Here is a 19610-nt window from a genome sequence, read left to right as displayed (position 1 = left end):
TAATAACCATAGTTATAAAACAATACAACTTTCAGAAGCTTCTACTTGATTTAATTTAATTTACACCACAAATTTATATACAGAAATTTCAAGTTGTTACCATAGATTTTATTACTTTGAATCCTTTCTCTAAAAGCCATTTCTGTAAAATAAGAAGTATATTCAAAAGAAAAATATTTATTACATTTTGGAATCAAATTTGGAGCTAATGCACCTATAACTTCCCTGCTAGTATACATCAAATCTAAGTGGATGATGTAGCTTCTCTCCATATTCCTTTTAGTTTGTGAGGGGCTTTCCATAAATTTTATCCTTACAGTAGCAGCTGGCCTTGCAGTTGTTCTTAACCAATTGATGTTCACAACTTAGCATTCTTTCCAGGTCATCACAGTTACTATAGATATTTTCATATTCACAACCATTGGCTGAAAAAAAAGAAATTAATACTTGATTATACCATTTCTCCACAGGAACAATACATTATGTTTAAACAGGGAATAGAGAATTAAGCAAACAATGGTACATCATTACATTATGATGACCATTTCATTGAGGAACACATAAGTTAAAATTTGAATAATTCATTATTTTTTTTAAAAATTATTTATTTGAAAGGCAGAGTTAGAGAGAGATCGAGAGAGAGAGAGAGACATCCTCCATCCCATTTGCTCACTTCTCAAATGGCCCAATGGCCAGGGATGGCCTAGGCCAAAGCCAGGAGAATGGAACTCCATCCAGGTGTCCTACGTGAGTGGCTGAGGCTCAAACACTTGGGTCATCCTCTACTGCTTTCCCAGCTGCTTTAGCAGTGAGCTGGATTAGAAGTGGAGCAGTCTAGCTGGCAACTGGCCTTCCTATGGGATACCAGCGTTGCAAGCACTGATTTAAATCACTATACTATAACACTTGCCCCAATTGCTTCTTTTAAATTTGAGTTATTAGTCATGTTTTCATGATGAATTTACTGATTTTCTTCACTCAAGAAACAGAGGATTGGGACATAGCAATGTACTCAGTGGGGTAAGCCTCCAGTTGTAATGCTGTCATCCAATATCAGAGTGCCTGTTTGAGTTACAGTGGCTCCACTTCTGATCCAGCTCCTTGCTAATATTTCTGGGAATGATGTACCCAAGTACTTGGGTCTCTACCACCCTCTCAGAAGACATGGAAGGAGTTCCTGGCTCCTGGCTTTGATCTAGTTCAGACTACCAATGTAGCCATTTGGGGAGTGAACTAGTGGATGGAAGCATTCTCTCTCTCTCTCTATCTCCCTCTCTTTCTGTCACACTGCCTTTCAAATGAATAAATACATCTTTTAAAAAGCAGAGTAAAACTAACTTAAATTAATTCACCATACCTGCACTGCCTGAAGTGGTAGCCACAAGACATGGGATTGATTAAGCTTGAAGTTAAACTAATTAAAATTAAGTATTTTAGGTCACAGTGACATTAGTTGCCTCCCAAGTGCTAATAAGCATCATCCCTATGGGTTACTTTACATGGCAGTGAAAATGTTACGTATTTCTATTATTATAGAAAGTTCTGTTGGACACTATTGCTCTAAACTAATGCCACCAGTATTTCTATTTAGATGTCCCTTAGTGGCCAAAGACAGCAAATTCCAAATTTAATTAATCATCTTATCATGCACAAACTTCACAATGTGTTGATATTTTCACAAATCTCTCCATTCAATTCACATAGTCCATGGCACTCCCAAATACTAAATAACTGTAAGGACAAATTGGGAATCACCAGAATTTGTTTCTCTATACTTTTCATCAACCTTAAACAAGTGCAGATAACAAAAACTATAATATTTTTCCTATCTCTCATATCTGTCTCTTTCTTTTCATTTTGCACTTCAGTAAAGATACCCATTTGTTATTAAGTCTGTGTTTATCAACAGTCTCCTAGAATACATGCCTGCCTATATCTACCTACCAAAGTTAAATAAAGAAAATATGGAAAATCCAAACATACCAATAAAAGAAGCAAGATTGAAGCAGTAAGTGAAAGTGTCTCATTGAAAAAAGAAAGAAAAATCCAGTACATAATGGCTTTATATCTAAATTCTATAAAACATTTAAAGAGAAAGTAAATCCAGAACTTCTCAAATTTTTATACAACTATTAAAAACGATGAAACTCTGCCACATTTCCTTTCATGAGGCCACCATTACTCTGATACCAAAATCAAACAAAGGTACACCATGAAAAGAAAACTATGTACAAATATTCTGATGAACATAGATGCAAACATTCTTCAAGCAGTATTAGCAAACAGAATCCAACACTGCATTCTTAAAGCAGTACTAGCAAACAGAATCCAACACTGCATTAAAAAGATCATGCATCCTTATCAAGTGAGATTTATCTCAGGGGGGCAAATATGACTCAACATTCACAAATCAATAAGTAATACATCACAGTGACAGAGTAAAGAACAAAAACCATGGGATCATCTCAAGAAATGTAAAAAAATCATTGGCTAAGATGCAATGTCCTCCAATTAGTGTGATGTATCATTTTTATTGATTTTCATATGTTAAACCATCCCTGCATACCAGGGATAAATTTCACTTAGTACAAGTGAATGATCTTTCTAATGTGTTGTTGGATTTGATTAGATAGTATTGTATTGAGTATTTTTGCATCACTGTTCATCAAGGATATTGTTCTATGGTGCTCTTTCTTAGTTGTTCCTTTTTCTCGTTTGAGAATTAAGGTGATGCTCGCTTTGTAGGAGGAGCTTGGGAGGATTCCCTCCTTTTCAATTGTTTTGAATAGTCTGAGAAGATTTGGGATTAGTTCTTTATTTTTCTTTATATTTTATTTAAGGCATACAGATTTCATGCATTCTTATATACAGATTCAGGAACATAGTGATACTTTCCACCCTACCCTCCCTGCTGCCCACACTCCCACTTCCTCCTTCTCCCTCTCCTATTTCCATTCTTATTACAATGATCTACTTTCAGTTAACTTTATACTAATAAGATTAATCCTACACTAAGTAAAGAGTCCAGAAAATAGTATGAAGAAAAAAAAATCACTGTTCCTCAACAGTTGATTCAAGGGCTAAAAACAATCAGTGAATTTAAGTGTCAATTTCATTCCTATAGATTACCTTTTATGTACTCCATTAGTTACCACAGACCAGGGAGAACATATGGTATATGTATTTTTGGGACAGGCTTCTTTCACTAAGTATAATGGTTTCTAGTTGCATCTATTTTGTGTCAACAATAGGATTTCATCCATTTTGTTGCCAACAACAGGATTTCTTTTTTTTTTACATAAAATTAATAACAAACACAAATGCAGTGATTATTAAATTGAACTTACTGGTTCTAAAAACACCATGAAGAAAATGAAGAATTAGTATGGTAAACTCCTTGGCATATAAAAACTTGCAATATTTTATGTTCCCATCTGGACTTAATCATCATCTATGGTCTCCCACTTTTAGGTTTCTATGTTTTTTCTCTTTGGAAAATGCCTCCTTTGGCATAATGACATTTATTTTGATGAAAAGAGGTTTTGCATTTACCCCAATGAATTATTTTCACAGAAACGTTTTCATAGATGCCAATATGTAGTGTTCTTAATGTAGTAACAAGTATACACAGATAGTAGATATTTCTTAGATTATGCACATTACCAGTATTTTTAATTTAAATAATATATAGATACTAAACGGTGTAAAACTTCACTTAAAAGTACAAAGTGAGGGCCAGCATTGTAGCATAGTGAGTTCAGCTGTTACCTCAGCACTGGCATCCCAAATGGGTATGGTTCATGTCCCAGTTGCTCCACTTCTGATGCAGCTTCCTGCTAACTTGCCTGGGAGACTAGGATAAGTTCTTGGACCACTGCAGCCCAGTGGGAGACCCAGACAGAGTTCCAAGCTCCTGGCTTTGACCTGGTCCAGCCCTAACCAGCCATTGTAGCCATTTAAGGAATGAACCAGTGGATAGAATATATCTCTATTCCTTTCTCTGTCTCTTTCTCTCTCTCTCTCTCTCCCTCCCTTCCTCCCTCCCTCCCTCCCTCCCTCTAGCTTTGTCTTTCAAATGAATAAAAATAAAATCTTTTTAAAAAACAGGGTTTTTTTTTGCTTTTGAATAGCTTAAGTTGGTTATATTAAGAGGATTCTAAAAAAATGACATTTTATTATCCAGCAAATTAATCACATCAGACTTACTGCATAGTCCATTGTCACAGTGATCAGGGCAACTGCCACAAGGTTCTCCTTTTGTATAAGGTATATATTGTCTGCTAACATCATTCCCACTGAAATTTGAAATGCAAAATGTCAACTTTAAATTTTTTTTCTGTTTAGATTAGCTTCAAAGTTAGCCTGAGTCACCAAAAATATATGAATATTCATTTAAAATTTTTGATTTTGAAAATAACAGAAAAACCAACAAAGTGTATTCAATTGATAATACAAAGTAAGAAGATAATCTACATATTCACTTATTTCCTTGACCAAAATCTCAGAACTTGAGCAATGGAAATAATATAACTAGAGTTTAAATAATATAACTAGAGTTTAAAGTTATCAGAGTCTGTTTCCACTGTAGTAACAGCCTCTTCATATTCCAAAACATTTGGTCAAATTGCTAAGACCATTTATCACAATGTACTGGTGATAGAAAAAGGAGAAGAACCTGGGGTGGGGGTAGGGGCAAAAGAATGCAATAAGAAAATTATATAAATTATAATTTTACAGCTAAAATTGAAAAATGTACACATTTCCATAGTGTCGATGAAAGTATATAAAGCCTCAGTGTATTTTTTTGACTCTTGGATGGGGTGGTGATTTTCTAGTGTGCAAATTTTTGGGGGAGGAGGTTGTACTTGGACTGCTTATAAAGGTAAAGAACTGGCAAGTGAATGAATTTGTATGTTTACCAAAAATAATTTTGTTAGTTAGACAGACAAAAAAATTCCATTAACACCAGTTTCCAGAGTGTGTTTATCCTACAAAGACTAGTCTGTACTTAATTGATTATGATTATTCCTATAGGTCATTATCTGAAAATACACATAAAAAATTCAGTCTCTGCTGGCGCAGTGGCTCACTAGGCTAATCCTCCACCTGGGGCGCCAGTACCCCGGGGTTCTAGTCCCAGTTGGGGCGCCAGATTCTGTCCCGGTTGCTCCTCTTCCAGTCCAGCTCTCTGCTGTGGCCCAGAAGTGCAGTGGAGGATGGCCCAAGTGCTAGGGCCCTGCACCCACATGGGAGATCAGGAGGAAGCACCTGGCTCCTGGCTTCAGATCAGTGCGGCATGTTGGCCATGGCTGCCATTTAGGGGGTGAACCAACGGAAGGAAGACCTTTCTCTCTGTCTCTCTCTGTCTAACTCTGCCTGTCAAAAAAAATTCAGTCTCAATTGCACTTAGAAGGCAAGATGACAGAGCAATGTAACTGAAGCTCAGTCTTTCTGTATAAAATATAGATATTCCATGTGACAACATGGAAAAATCATGACATGTATGAAAGTGCTCTGGAAGTTTTCTCTTCCCTTCTTTCCATTATTATTCACTCTTTCATTATGAATGCCTAACTGCATGTTCCATTCCCTTGACCAGGCATTTGGATGCATTCTCCTAGGACCTTTCATTCTCTCTACTAAATATCAAAAACATTTTACTCAAAAATGACTTTGAGGATTGAGCTTCACAAACTGGAACCCTATTTCATTGGAATTATCTACAGTTTCCAAAATCATGGTAGAGGACGTTTTATTGGTGGGAACTTCTGTCTCTGGTACTAAAAATTTTCCAATACTAAAAAGAAAATAAAATTAACAGATAAATTGCAAATTTGTCTTCAGTATAACTACAGGATTTTCTGTGTGTGTGTGTGTGTGTGTGTACAGTTCAAACATAATATTCAAAGAAAGAGTAGGTTTCTGGCTAGAAATAAAAATCTCAATGGATGTTTCCTTCCATGTTTTTGGTGGTAAATTCTGAAAAGCAGGGCTGGTATTGTGGCACAGTGGGTTAAGCTGCCACCTGTGAAGCTGGCTTCCCAAATCAGAGCACTACCTAACTCCTGACTGCACTCCTTCCAACCCATCTTCCTGCATCTGGGAAGGCCACAGTACATGGCCCAAGTGCTTGTGCTTGTGGGAGATCAGAGTGCAGTTCCTGGCTCCTGGCTGTTGAGGCTATTTGAAGGTGTGAACCTGCTGATGGAAGACCTCTCTTTCTGTCTCTTTCTCTATGTCTCTTTCTGTCACTCTGCCTTTCATATAAATAATTGAAACTTTCTAAAAAATAAATTCTGAGAGGCAAAGCCTTGAAACTCTTATCTAGTATTGATTATTTGAATATATTAGGGATCTCTTGAAAAGTCCTGGATACCTCTTATTTAATCATTTCTCAATGATAAAAATATGTCACTTTTAGGTAAACAACTATAGGAACATTTGAACAGAAATTGCTGGAATCACTAAAATGTGTCATTTCCTATTTGCTACTTCACCTTTACCCTGGCCTAATGTCAAATTTTCACCTTCTAGTGTGTTAACTGACCACAAATTTATAATATACATCTGGAAAAATAGATGCTACATGTACTACAGGTACTTTTGAAGTACCTCTGAGTATAGGGAGTGGCCATTGAGAAGGAACATATTATACATTTTAGGCATACAGACAGAGAACTTCAGAATATTATACTTGAAACCAAGAAGTTGGTAGAGGGTATATCAACTTCAGAAGACTTTTCTAAAGACTTATCTCTTTTTTCTTAATATTTTATTTTTGATCTTTTATTATATGATAATTTAAGAATATTAAACTGCATTTGGAATTATTAGCAGTAAATTCTAAAGCACATACTTACGGAGGACAATACTGGCAGACCATGAAGTGTTTTAAATATTCATTAGGACAGTAGGCATATCCACACCCAACATTGTAAGATGAGTACCAAACAACCTACACACCGATAAGTGAAAACATGAGAGTACATTAGAGAAGGAAGTATCAAAAATAAGTAGTAAGAAACCCAAAACTCAAAAGAATGTTTCTGATGTACTTTGTTTCTGTATATCTTATATATATATATATATTTTTGTTAAATTACTGAACCAAACTGTAAACTTGTGAAAGTATTATATTTCTGTAAACATTAAGTATTTTATCTATTCGGCCTGTTAAAAAAATGCAGAGGCTATTTTTCTACCAAGAGCCTGAAAGCTATTGAAAAATGGCAGCTCACAACCAAAATATTTACAATATGCCCAGGCTACTATATCCACTTAAAATAGTCCCCAAAATTAATATTGGAGTGAGTAAAAATTTAGAGAAACTTTCCTTATAGGACAATTGTGTTAGCGAATATTCAATTTTTCCTCTTACCTGAGTATAATGTCCAACTACTGCATTGGATGTCTTTGGCCCTACTCCATAGACAAAATTAAGTTGCTCATCATACCAAGTTTGGACTGCTTGTGACCAACTTGTGGGGCCACTTGACATAAAAAGGTTCTCACCACAGCTTATATCTAAAAAGGAGCAGATCCAACATATTAAATCATGCAATGGCAAATACACACACACACAGACTCACAGAGACAAACACACATGCACATGCCATTGATTTCCTGGTCTTCAGAGTACCCATAGTTGCTCACTGTTGACTAATACATAAGGAAGGTGCCATGGATCCTTATCAGCTATAAACTGAGCAGAGGCTAGATGTGCCCAAAACCTTGAGTCTGGCCTCAACATGCAAACATTGAGCAGGTGGAATAGTCATTTTTTTAAATATCTGCTCTGCCTAGAGTCATTTATCTACACATAAAAGTCTACCTTTGTGTGCCTCATGTGCACTCAGCTTTTTATTTTAAGCTTATTGAAGGCAGAGACCAACTCTTGTAATCTCTGTTGCTTTCACTGTTACCCAGCAGAGATTTTCATATATAAAAATCTGAATAATGTTTGGGTGAGCTTTGAAAAACATCTAATAATAAGTTTTTAAGAGCTCCTAGCAGGAATCAAATGACATTAGTAGGGACAATTTTTTTTTTTAAGTTTGTGAACTGTAATCAGCAAATCAGAACATCACAAGCCAAACTCTCCCCAGAGAATTAAAGTGTCTTGTAGCCCATGAACTTGTTTACTTTCTTCAAACTCTGAAATTAATATTTATGTTTATGTGGCTCTAAGTGTAATGTTTGCTTGTTGCTTAAAGAGTACAAACTACTTTTGGATAACTTCTTTAAGAGGGAGAGAAAAGAGCTAAGTTTTTAACAGTAGGCTAGAATTTTGAAGACCACTTTTTCCAAAATTTCATTTAATGAAGTTATTCTCTATAATTTTATTAGAACTATAATATCAAAATATAAATAACAACTGCAGGACTATCTTTAAAACAGGTACGTTATTTGCTACTTTCCAGTTGGGCTATATTTATTTATGTCATTTTAGTAATTGAATGAATATTCTCTCTAATATTTCATCCATATGGTATTTTATCTTACATCTTTATGTTCTTTGATGTATAGGTCATGTCTTATGGGTTCTTTTTCAATCTAATATAGTATGCATGCTAGGCACCCAAAACACACAAAGCACTTGACTTATGATTATAAAACATTAAAAAAATAGCAATGTAAATGCTAATGTTATTTTTTCAGTAGAATTCAGGGACAATTTGATAAAATTCGACAGTTTTTATAAATCCAAAAAAAAAAAAAAAAAAGCTTTCGAAGTGATAGTAAGCTAATTAATACCATGAAAGGTACTGGGTGAAAAGTCAAAAATTCTAGTTTTTAATTTCCTGTATGAGACACTAAATACTGTTCATTTTCCTCTGCACAGTTGGTTTTCTAATATTTGAAGTAGAGAAAGAGGTGATTAATCACCTGCTTTACTCATAAGCTGGTTGAGAGGAACAACTGTGGTGCTGTATGAGACAGTTTTTATAAAAATGTAAAACAAGAGATACAAAGTGGTGGTTCTCAGATTAACCCTTTACGCTGAGAGAATTATCTTGAGACGGGCATTAAAAGTAACATTTACAAAATTTTCTTAATGCAAACCATAATGTCATCTGTAATTACTTTATTCATGTATCTATTCAGAAAATGTTTATTAATTTACATACTGATTTTTCGATCCTCTCTGTCACTGTGTTCATATTTGCACTGGTTTGCCCACTTTTGGGCATTAGCTGCTGCTCCACTGTTCCATCTCTAAAATAGAGAAAAAAAGACATTCAATTAATGATTCAAACCTCTAAAGATAATAAATATCATTATCAGATAAGTTGATTCACATCATTTTAAAGTTAGGTACAGGCACTTGTGATTTTTGTCATATTCAAAGAAAAATTTCACTGATGTGCCTTTTTCTTTTTTTAACGATTAAACATTAAGTTAATTGAAAGGGTAAGAAGAGAACAGAGTGAAGTGTTTGGGAGACTATGCTCTTTGGCACTATTCCCAGAAGTGTTGGCAACTATTTACCCTAAATGGTATTGATCCTAAAGAGAAAGTATCTTCTTAAATCCAGATTAGGATCATGAGCACAAAAACAGGATGAATTCTACCGGATGTCCAGAGATTCGGTTTTAATTCTTTCTCCACGATTTAAATAAGCCTACAAATTTCACAAGTTACTTAACCATTATAAAGCAGAATTAAGACCATTCTAGCTAAATGAAATAACAAAATAGAGACAGAGCTTCATAAACCACAGAGTTATGAGATATTGACTGCCAGCTGCCTGTTCTTACCATAGCTGGTGCAAGCCATTTTCCTTATATTATTGCCTCTTACCATCTTTAGCATGTTGCTGGCTGGTGGATTGACTGACTTCCTTAGATCATTGTGTTTATTTACAATCTCCTGTTGGACTTCTATTAGGCTGGTTGACAAAGCAGCAGAAGCTTGATTCTAAAGAGAAATAAAGTGAGACTAATTTTTATTATATTCGAAAGCATATATAGTAGTGAATGAGTTAGTTCAAGAAAACAAAGGTCATTTTCAAAATATGTTCAGTGGGTTGGTGTTGTGGTGTAGTGAGTAAAGCTGCCGCCCGCAACGCCAGCATCCCAGATGGGTACCAGATTGTGTTCCGGCTGTTCCACTTTCAATCCTGCCCCCCTCAATAGACTAGAAAGGGCAGTGGAAGATGATTCAAGTGCTTGGGCCCCTGCTACCCATGTGGGAAACCTGGAAAAACCTACTGGCTCCTGGCTTTGGCTTGGCCAGCCCTGGCCGGTGCAGTCGTCTGGAGAGTGACCCAGCAGAAGGAAGATCTCTATCTCTCCCTCCCTCTCTGTAGCTCTGACTTTCAAATAAATATTTATGAAAATATGTTTAGTGCATGACAATATTAGCTGCTTAGCATCACCAGTGAGTCTGAGCCAAAGCTACAACTTTTAAATAGAAAAAAGGTAGACTGAGAAGCTTTGAAGATGGGGATTTAATTCAGGCATGACAAATTGAAATCTCTTCTGAATATACAAATGCCAATTTCTGGTTTGAAAAGAGGTCTTAATTTGATTCTTCTAGATATATGCTATTATATATGCTATTATAATATTATTATAAATTCTGTGGTTTATGATGATATCTTATAATGATAAAAGTTATAATGATGTCTTATAATGATAAAGTTACATGACAGGAATCATTAAGATATTCACACTCAAGTAGGCTACAGTAAGTTAGTACTAAGGATGTGGATACCGATTTACTCTAGGCTTTAGAGAGAACATCCCTCTGGTGTGGTGTCTGGAATTTAAAGAAATAATGTTTAGGCTCAGTCCAAGAACATTTGTGATATTCACTACTGCAGTAGAAGACTTGTATGTATTCTTCTATCATATTCAAAAACTTGCAAAGTATTAACAGGGAATGGTCATTCAATTTGTGAACAACTGTTTATTTTGTCTTTTTTAAAAAGATTTTTTTATGTATTTGAAAGGCAGAGCTAGGCAGAGGCAGAGGCAGAGAGAGAGAGAGAGAGAGAGAGAGGTCTTCTATCCACTGTTTCACTCCCCAGATGGCAGCAAAGGCCAGAGCTGAACCTATCCGAAGCCAGGAGTCAGGAGCTTCTTCCAGGTCTCCCACGTGGGTTCAGGGACCTGAGGACTTGGGCCATCTTCTATTGCTTTCCTAGTGCATAGCAGAGAGCTGGATCAGAAGTGGAGCAGCCGGGACTGAAACCAATGCCCACTTGGATGCCGGCACTACAGGCAGTAGCTTTACCTGATAGGCTACAACGCTGGCCCCTATTTGTATTTTTTATTAACAAAACTGTAACTGATAATATTTTAAATTAGATTTTGGTATTTGAGTGTGTGTATGGGTGTCTGGAGAATGGATTGGAGTTGTGTGAATTGTTGGCATGAGAAATTAGAAGTTTGTTTATGAAAATAAGATCAGGAGGCTCTCTGATAAAGTTTTATATGAGATGTTGTGATAAATACTCCAACTCTCCACTCCAAATGAGTTTCCATAAATTTTTTTCCTCATACTCAAGACTTACAAAAAATGATTCTGAATCTCTCTGACATCTAATGTAATAATTTTGTAAATAAACTCAAGAGAGATAGGTTTTGTAAAGGGTCACAAAATGTTATCTTTGTAGGACATAAATTGTAAGAACAACAAACTACTTAAATGAAGACTGAGGTGGTGAATAAAGAATCTTCAGATTGTTGCCTCAATTATTGTAACACAAAGACTATATTTATAAATGGCAAATGAGATTTTAATTAAGAGTCAGTATTCTCCAGTCTGCATTAATCTTCCAGGCCTATAGCCAAAGAATGGTCTGAAAATAGATGTCAAAATTTGAAGCTTTTCATATTCACTGGCTTCCTGGCTAGGAGATAAAGCACTCTGTGTTGGTGTTATACCCCAACATTGAAGAGGGTGACATATTCTGCATCTCAAATTACTAAAGCAAGGAGGCATGTTAAAAATAAGAGCCTTTGGGGGCTGGCACCGTGGCTCACTTGGTTAATCCTCCACCTGCGGCACCAGCATCCCATATGGGCGCCAGGTTCTAGTCCTGGTTGCCCCTCTTTCAGTCCAGCTCCCTGGGAGGGCAGTGGAGGATGGCCCAGGTGATTGGGCCCCTGCACCCGCACGGAAGACCAGGAGGAAGCACCTGGCTCCTGGCTTTGGATGGCATAGTGCTGGCCACAGTGGCCATTTTGGGGGGGTGAACCAACGGAAGGAGGACCTTTCTCTCTGTCTCTCTCTCACACTGTCTATAACTCTACTTGTCAAATAATAATAATAATAATAAAATAAGAGCCTTTGGCCAATGAGCACATGAATGTACTGTGAGAATATAAAATAAACAACAAATTCAAGAAAATTTTTAATTTAAAAGTCAGATATATTCTCACAAGCCACTGTACATCAAGAAATTATACCAATGTAAGATTATATAAATATACTCTAGTTTCTGTGAGAATAAATTTGAAAAATTTCTTGGGACATGAAGAATTTCACCATCTAAACTGTAGATGTGTAATGTCCAATAAAACTATAGCTAAAACAGCACATACAAGTTTGTTTTTTTCTGAACACTTTAAAAAGTAGATAATTGAAATTAATCTTGAGTTTATTTTATTTAACTAAGATACTCAAAATATTATAATTTCATCATGTCAGTAATAGTAAATTTATTATTAGCTCTTTCAATTCTCCATTTTTGCAATGTCTTTGAAAATTTATGTAACTTTAAAAGGTATATTCATCTTGATTCAGATAAATCACACTTTCAGTTTACTACCCTCCTGTACTTAGGGCTACAATATTGCTCACCACTGCTTTAAACTTGTGTCAACTTTCCTGAGCAGGCAGTGAAGATTCTGTGGTGTGCCAGATCCTCTACACCTTTTTGTTAAAGACTGATCTGGTAGCTTTCTGTTGCTCACAGCAAGCTTTAATAAATAGTTTTCGCCTCCTGCATACCTGATTCCCATCTGCAGGGAAGGATGGATGCAGCACAGCAGCCACGAACAGCAATCCCAGGAGTAATGCCATTTCTGGGAAAACAAAACACAGGCGCTGAAGACTTGCATTAGTACATCCTTAGCACATGAACTTCCAAGTAACATGGGCAGGGGCCATAATCTCTGTTATCCCAGATGTAACAAAGGATCTGTCATGTGACGCCTGAAGAGTGCTAGTGGACTCAGTTGTGGAAGCATGCTTCCAACAGGGACAACAACAACAACAACAAAAAACACTGGACTGGAGCCCTGAAAGACATCCATAAAAGCTAAGAACCTTCTGCTGTGTTTCCTCCCCACCCCGCCCCCTGGGTCCCACAAACTTATCTATATAGCTATTATCTTTAATTCCTGGGAATGGGTTTCACATATCTACTCAGAAGTAGTAATAACTCCCAACTGTTACTATTATTGGGGTACATTTGCATAAGCCCTGGTTGGTTATCTTAAGCACAGCCTACACCCTTATGAATATACACTTACTGCCATCTCTTCAAGTGAGAAATTAACATGTGCCATTTGCTTCTTGTCAGGACCCTGGCTCATTCACAGCCATTCTTAGAACCCATGGCAAATTCTCTAAGATGGATGTGCTTTTCTTTCAATCCTCCACACCACTCTCCTTGACTTTGCCATGCAGCCCAAGGTCTCAGTTATTCCCTTTCAAATCTTTATCGTTAGAATCATGTCTCCCATTCCAAAAAGCCAGTCTTCCTCTGGAGCTTGAAACAGAATGCAGTAGTTTGACATCTCACTTTTAAGGAGTTACTAACCTTACCTCTATTAACATTGATCTGTTCACATTCTTTGCCTCACTAATTCAATTTCTTAGGATATAGAGAAAATAATAAAAACATTAGGAATGATTTAGGCATGAATTTTTCATCATATTATTTATGAGGATAAAATATTATAAATCAATATATGTTCAATAATAGGGAGATGAAATGTTTAAATAGACTAGACTGTATCCCATTGAGGTGTGTTATAGGTAAAAATTCCTATGATTTCATGGTGCTTTAGTAACAAGAAAAATATTTGCTAAAATTTAAGTTAAGGGGGGGCTGGCACTGTGGTGTAGTGGGTTAAAGCCCTGGCCTGAAGCACCGGCATCCCATATGGACGCCTGTTCTAGTCCTGGCTGCTCCTCTTCTGATCCAGCTCTCAGCTATGGCCTGGAAAGAAGTAGAAAATGACACAAGTCTTTGGGCCCCTGCACCCATGTGGGAGACCCAGAAGAAGCCCCTGGCTCCTGGCTCAGGATCGGTGCAGCTCCGGCCATTGCCGCCATCTGAGGAGTGAACCAGCGATGGAAGACTTCTCTCTCTCTCTCTCTTTCTCTCTACTTTTCTCTGTAACTATGTCTTTCAAAGAAATAAAATAAATTTTAAAAAATTAAGTTAAAAAACTACAAGGTCAGGGACCTTGTGGTTCAGTAGTTATGTTGCTGCTTGTGATAACTACACCCATATAGTGGTTATAGCAGTTTCCATCTGCTCTGCTTCTAATCCAGCTTCTTGCTCATGTACTTAGGTCGCTGCCACCCACATGATAGACCTAGATTGAGTTGCAGTCTCCTGGATTTAGCCTACCCCAGATTTTGGTTTTGTGGATATATGGGAAGAGAATCAGCACAAGAAAGATCTCTTTCTGTGTCTGTGTATGTCACCTTCAAATAGAATGAAAATAAATAAAAACTTAAAAATAATGAAGACAGAACATCAAAGAGCACATGGTAGATTATTAATCTTCTCTTATAAATTAAATATTTCTGCCCTCCACTCCTGTCTCCCCTCCCCCCAATTCACGTGTTGATTCCCTAAGCTTCAATGTGGTGAAACTTGGAGATGGAGCCTCAAAAGAAGCAGTAAAATTCAATGAAGTCATAAGAATGGGGCTCTGAATCAATAGGATTAATGTTCTTCTTAGAGGAGACATCAGAACATATTCCCCTCTCTCTTCTCCTCTCTGTTTTAATCTCCATCTGCATATCTGTCTATGTCTATTTCTATGTGTATGTCTGTATCTGTCATCTCTATCACCTCATGTCTCTCCACATATGCACAAAGAAGTGAAGTGAGGAAGTGAGGACACAACAACAAGTAGGATGAGACTATTTGTAAACCAGGAACTACAAATTGTAGTACAGGCACTACAAATTGCTGGTATCATGATTTCTGATTTCTAGCTCAGAATACTGTGAAAAAAAAAATAAATTCTGTCCTCAGGTTACCCAGTCTCCAATAGCTTCTTAAGTAGATTGACAACTAGTTCACATTCTCATATTTGATACTGGAAGCTTAGGTTATGTTTGAGTGAGATTCAAGATTTGCAACATGTACTAATTTGAAATCTTCTGGAGCTGCCGATATATATTTTTGCAGATATGTTCAGGAAGGCACTGAGAGAGAGGCTTTACTTCCAGCTACCATTCAGTTTCCATCTCTCAATACAGTCTTTTTCCAAATTGATGTAGCAGAACAATAGCATCAAATAGTTATCTTGGACCAACTTTTATTGCATAATGGTATTGATGACGTTGGGGTGCTGTCAGAGCTGGGAATGCATCCATTATGAATCTACTGGAGGACAGGCATAGCTTACCACTTACCTTTCTGCCACAAAGCTAAAAAATGTGAGGCAGGCAAAAAACAAAAGGGAGAGTAAACAAAGGAGAATGAGTTCATTTTTTATGTGATATTATTCTCTGCAGTTTTATGATTATGCTATTTTAGAAAATGTTTATACATTTAGTTTTATTTATTTCAAAGGCAGAGAGATAGAGAAAGGTGGGAACAAATACAGAGAGAGGGCTTCCATCCGCCAGTTCACTCTGCTAATGACCACAACAGCTGGGAGCAAGCTTTAAAATTCCAGTGAAGAACAAATAGGATATTTGAATAAGTTGAGTTTTTTCAATGCTTTTAAGTAGTATTTATTAAAATAATAACGTTATCAAGGTGAATTTTTAATTAGTTTATTATTTACAATCTCAATATTCTGATGGGTCCAATTTTTAAGACAAGAATTAATAGGGATAACTTTCTATTTTAGCTATTAAAAAGGAGTTCAAAGCTTTGATAATTTGATAATATTGTAGGATCAGGCAAATGGATTGATTGAGGTAAACAGAAAGTTTAAGTGATAGACCAAACAAGATTCAATTGAAAGGTATTAGAGAGGGGCTGGTACTCCACAGCTCTGGCCATCCCATATGGGCGCACTGGTTCAAGTCTTGGCTGCTCCATTTCTGATCCAGCTCGCTGCTGATGGCTTGAGAAAGTAGTGGAAGATGGCCCAAGTGCTTTGGCCCCTGCACTCAAGTGGGAAACCTGGCAGAAGCTCTTGGCTCCCTGCTTTAAACAGGCCCAGCTCTGGCCATTGCAGCCATTTGCAGAGTGAATTAGCAAATGAAAGACCCCTCTCTCTTTCTCCCCGCCCCCACCCTGTAACTCTGCCTCGCAAATAAAGAAATAAATCTTTTAAAAAAGTATTAGAGAAAGAAAAGATTATTTAATATGTGGTGTTGGGAAACTGGCGAAATAAATGGGGAAAATAAAAGTCGATTCTTTTTAAGCATTGCCTAAAAAGCTGGATGTAGATGGAGTAAATTTATAAGTAAGTGAAATAAGTTACACACAACCTTTCAATGCTGTACCCCTTTGCCCTAGGTGAGTTACACATAATAATGCCATAAATGTGTTGACCATGTGTTTTGTACTAGACACTGTGTCATGTTTTATGAGTTTCATTTCAAACTCATAAAAACCTAAGTATTAGATGATGTGATTCAATATTTACATTTGCAGATGGACAGTACTAGATCAAAAATTTAATAATAAAATAGTGTAAACCTGCAAGAAGTAGAACAGAGAGAAAAATCCAGACTCTTTGATGTCACTGTTGTTTTAAGGGGCAATAGAAATGTTTTAAATTAGACCTGCAAAGATGTAATTAAAAGTATTAACATGTGTGTGATGTGTAAGATATAGGTATAGAGACATGCACGAACTAGTCACAGATTAGAAAAATATTTGATGCAGCTTTTCTAACTTAAAATGTAATATTTAATCTTCATATTAGTAACTTTCTTTCATCTCACCATGCACCTATAAGACAGAATGATGCCTATGCCAACATACTAGTTTGCGAAAGTGCTAGACCTCATCACGTAGGAAGCCTATATAGATATCTGAATAAGACTAGCTATTTTCCAATTCCTGAAAAGCACCTTTTTTCCACCTAGAATGAATTCCCTCTCCTTTATCTGAAAAGTGCTATACAATGTCACTGGACTTCTTATCTGTGTATGATTTACATTATGTGAGAATTCTGACACTCTTCTTCCCAATTTACCCCTGCCTGTTGCAAATCTGATTTTATTCTGGGACTGCAATTCTCATCACAACATGCTATTATAGAGTAGCTCCCAGGCTTTAAACTTGTTATCAACTTAATTTTTTTTTTTTTTTTTTTTGATCCACCATCAGAGAGTTAGTCATACAGGCAGGCAGGCAGGCAGGCAGGAATTCTAGGGTTTAGTTTAACCACTAGAAGAGGTAACACTGGATTTTCTCTGGCAGTAGAATTGAGCATCTCTAGTAGTTGGCATTTAGCCACAGAGGAGAAAAGCATTAATAAAATACTCTTTTTTTTTTTTTTATTTTTTTTGATAGGCAGAGTGGACAGTGAGAGAGAGAGACAGAGAGAAAGGTCTTCCCTTGCCGTTGGTTCACCCTCCAATGGCCGCCGCTGCAGCCGGCGCACCGCGCTGATCCGATGGCAGGAGCCAGGATCCAGGTGCTTTTTCCTGGTCTCCCATGGGGTTCAGGGCCCAAGCACCTGGGCCATCCTCCACTGCACTCCCTGGCCATAGCAGAGAGCTGGCCTGGAAGAGGGGCAACCGGGACAGAATCCGGCGCCCCGACCGGGACTAGAACCCGGTGTGCCGGCGCCGCAAGGTGGAGGATTAGCCTATTGAGCCACGGCGCCGGCTTAATAAAATACTCTTTATAAGTAAAATCTTCCCTCTAGTGAAAGTTACTTTCATGTCATCATTAGGTATTTCTCTGGTCTCCTAATATCTGATTCTCCATACTCACTTCTTTTTCCAACAAATATACAGTTCTATGTGGAAATTGCTTCTTTATATAAAATATGCACAATATCTAATATTTAAATTATCTACATAAATATAACTACCTGAGCTTATCTAAAAGATTTTATGTTTTTAGTTGAGTGCATTCCATAAGTTAAATTATATTTTATGCTGTGCTCTTAATAAAATATGTTTCATGTCAAAGTGAGTGCTGGAATTTTATTTTGGCCAATTAAAAACTGTTAGTAATGACTCCTAATCTTTTTAAATAATGTCTGTGTTAACACATAGCCATATGTGCTACTGATAGAGGGGCTGGCGCTGTGGCTTAGTGGGTAAAGCAGCTGCCTGCAGTGCCAGCATCCTATACTGGTGCCGGTTCAAGTCCCGGCTGCTCCACTTCCCATCCAGCTCTCTGCTATGGCCTGGGAAAGCAGTAGAGGATGGCCCAAGTCATTGGGCCCCTGCACCCATGTGGGAGACTCCGAAGAAGCTCCTGGCTCCTGCTTTGGATCGTCACAGCTCCGGCCTTTGCGGCCATCTGGGGAGTGACCCGTGGATGGAAGACCACACTCTCTCTCTATGTAACTCTGACTTTCAAATAAATAAATAAATCTTTAAAAAAAATTGATGATAGAAAAAAAGCATACAAGTATAACCAAATTTTTTTTCATTTTTCTGTTAAAGACAGTTCTATTTTAATTATTTCCAAAAGGCATAAACACAGGAATTCACTATATTACTTATTTTAGAATAGAGTCAAAAATTTTAAGTAAGTAAATGAGATTAAGTACTTCTGTAATAGCTATGTGTAATGTGGCTATTTATATGTTGCCCTTTTAGCTTAAAAAGATATTAAGATAATTACTCTCCATAAAAGTTATCAATAGAGGTTTGAAAATCCACATAAATTTACTAAATATATCATTGTACCACTGTAAAGTTATATATTAGCATAATAAAATGTTCATTTTAAAATAAGAGAATTATAACTTACCGTTGGTTCTCAGAACAGTGAAGTATTTGTTTTACCTGTTGGAAGAAGGAAGGAAGGTGAAGAAAGAAAAGGTTTGAACTGTATATATATATTACACTTGTTTCCTGTTTTGGCAAATTCTTGTTGTGCAAGTAAATCTTGGTCAACAAGGTCTGAAACAGCATTTGTCATACTTATAATCTCATATTTCATTGCTGGTTGTCCAACTGCAATTCTGACACTATTTGTTGATTTCCTACAAGAGTTCCACAACTAAATTAATATGCCAAATATTACTATTTTATGTTTATTCTTTAGAGCTCATAAAATCTTACAATTTATTCATATTTGAAAATTCTTGACCAAATCATTCTCATCACAAATTTCAGAGTTAATTCTTTAAAACTAAGGTTAAGCTTATGCTTTTCATAATTTCTGGAGAACACTATGTTTTCTTATGTAACTCTAATACATTATTAACAATTTGATGTGCTTTGTTTTACAGAATAATTTGTTCTTTTATCTGTTTAAATAC

At 36.6% G+C, this 19610-nt stretch overlaps 1 protein-coding gene across 1 annotated transcript; it reads right to left on the bottom strand.

Annotated features, from left to right (window-relative positions):
• Positions 1-29: 29 nt before the first annotated feature.
• Positions 30-19181, bottom strand: LOC100350165 (cysteine-rich secretory protein 3). The gene is made up of 8 exons (XM_002714381.6): positions 19097-19181; positions 12961-13034; positions 9802-9918; positions 9129-9216; positions 7379-7524; positions 6861-6955; positions 4207-4295; positions 30-425 (listed from the first exon to the last, which is right to left on the bottom strand). The coding sequence occupies exons 2-8, from the start codon at positions 13030-13032 to the stop codon at positions 280-282; spliced, it is 753 nt and encodes a 250-aa protein (XP_002714427.1). The 5' UTR covers positions 13033-13034; positions 19097-19181; the 3' UTR covers positions 30-279.
• Between the last annotated feature and the right edge of the window lie 429 nt (positions 19182-19610).

This window comes from Oryctolagus cuniculus, chromosome 5, assembly GCF_051225735.1.
Source record: "Oryctolagus cuniculus isolate XC-2025 breed Fujian yellow rabbit chromosome 5, ASM5122573v1, whole genome shotgun sequence".
Lineage (NCBI taxonomy): Eukaryota > Metazoa > Chordata > Mammalia > Lagomorpha > Leporidae > Oryctolagus > Oryctolagus cuniculus.
This window is presented reverse-complemented; position numbering and strand designations above follow the sequence as displayed.

Coding starts and splice junctions, on each gene's coding strand:
- LOC100350165 (XM_002714381.6), bottom strand. CDS start 13,032: ATGGCATTACTCCTGGGATTGCTGTTCGTGGCTGCTGTGCTGCATCCA. Junction 6,956..7,378: donor TAGTTGGACATTATACTCAG/GTAAGAGGAAAA, acceptor ATCGGTGTGTAG/GTTGTTTGGTACTCATCTTA. Junction 4,296..6,860: donor GTCTGCCAGTATTGTCCTCC/GTAAGTATGTGC, acceptor TTCAAATTTCAG/TGGGAATGATGTTAGCAGAC.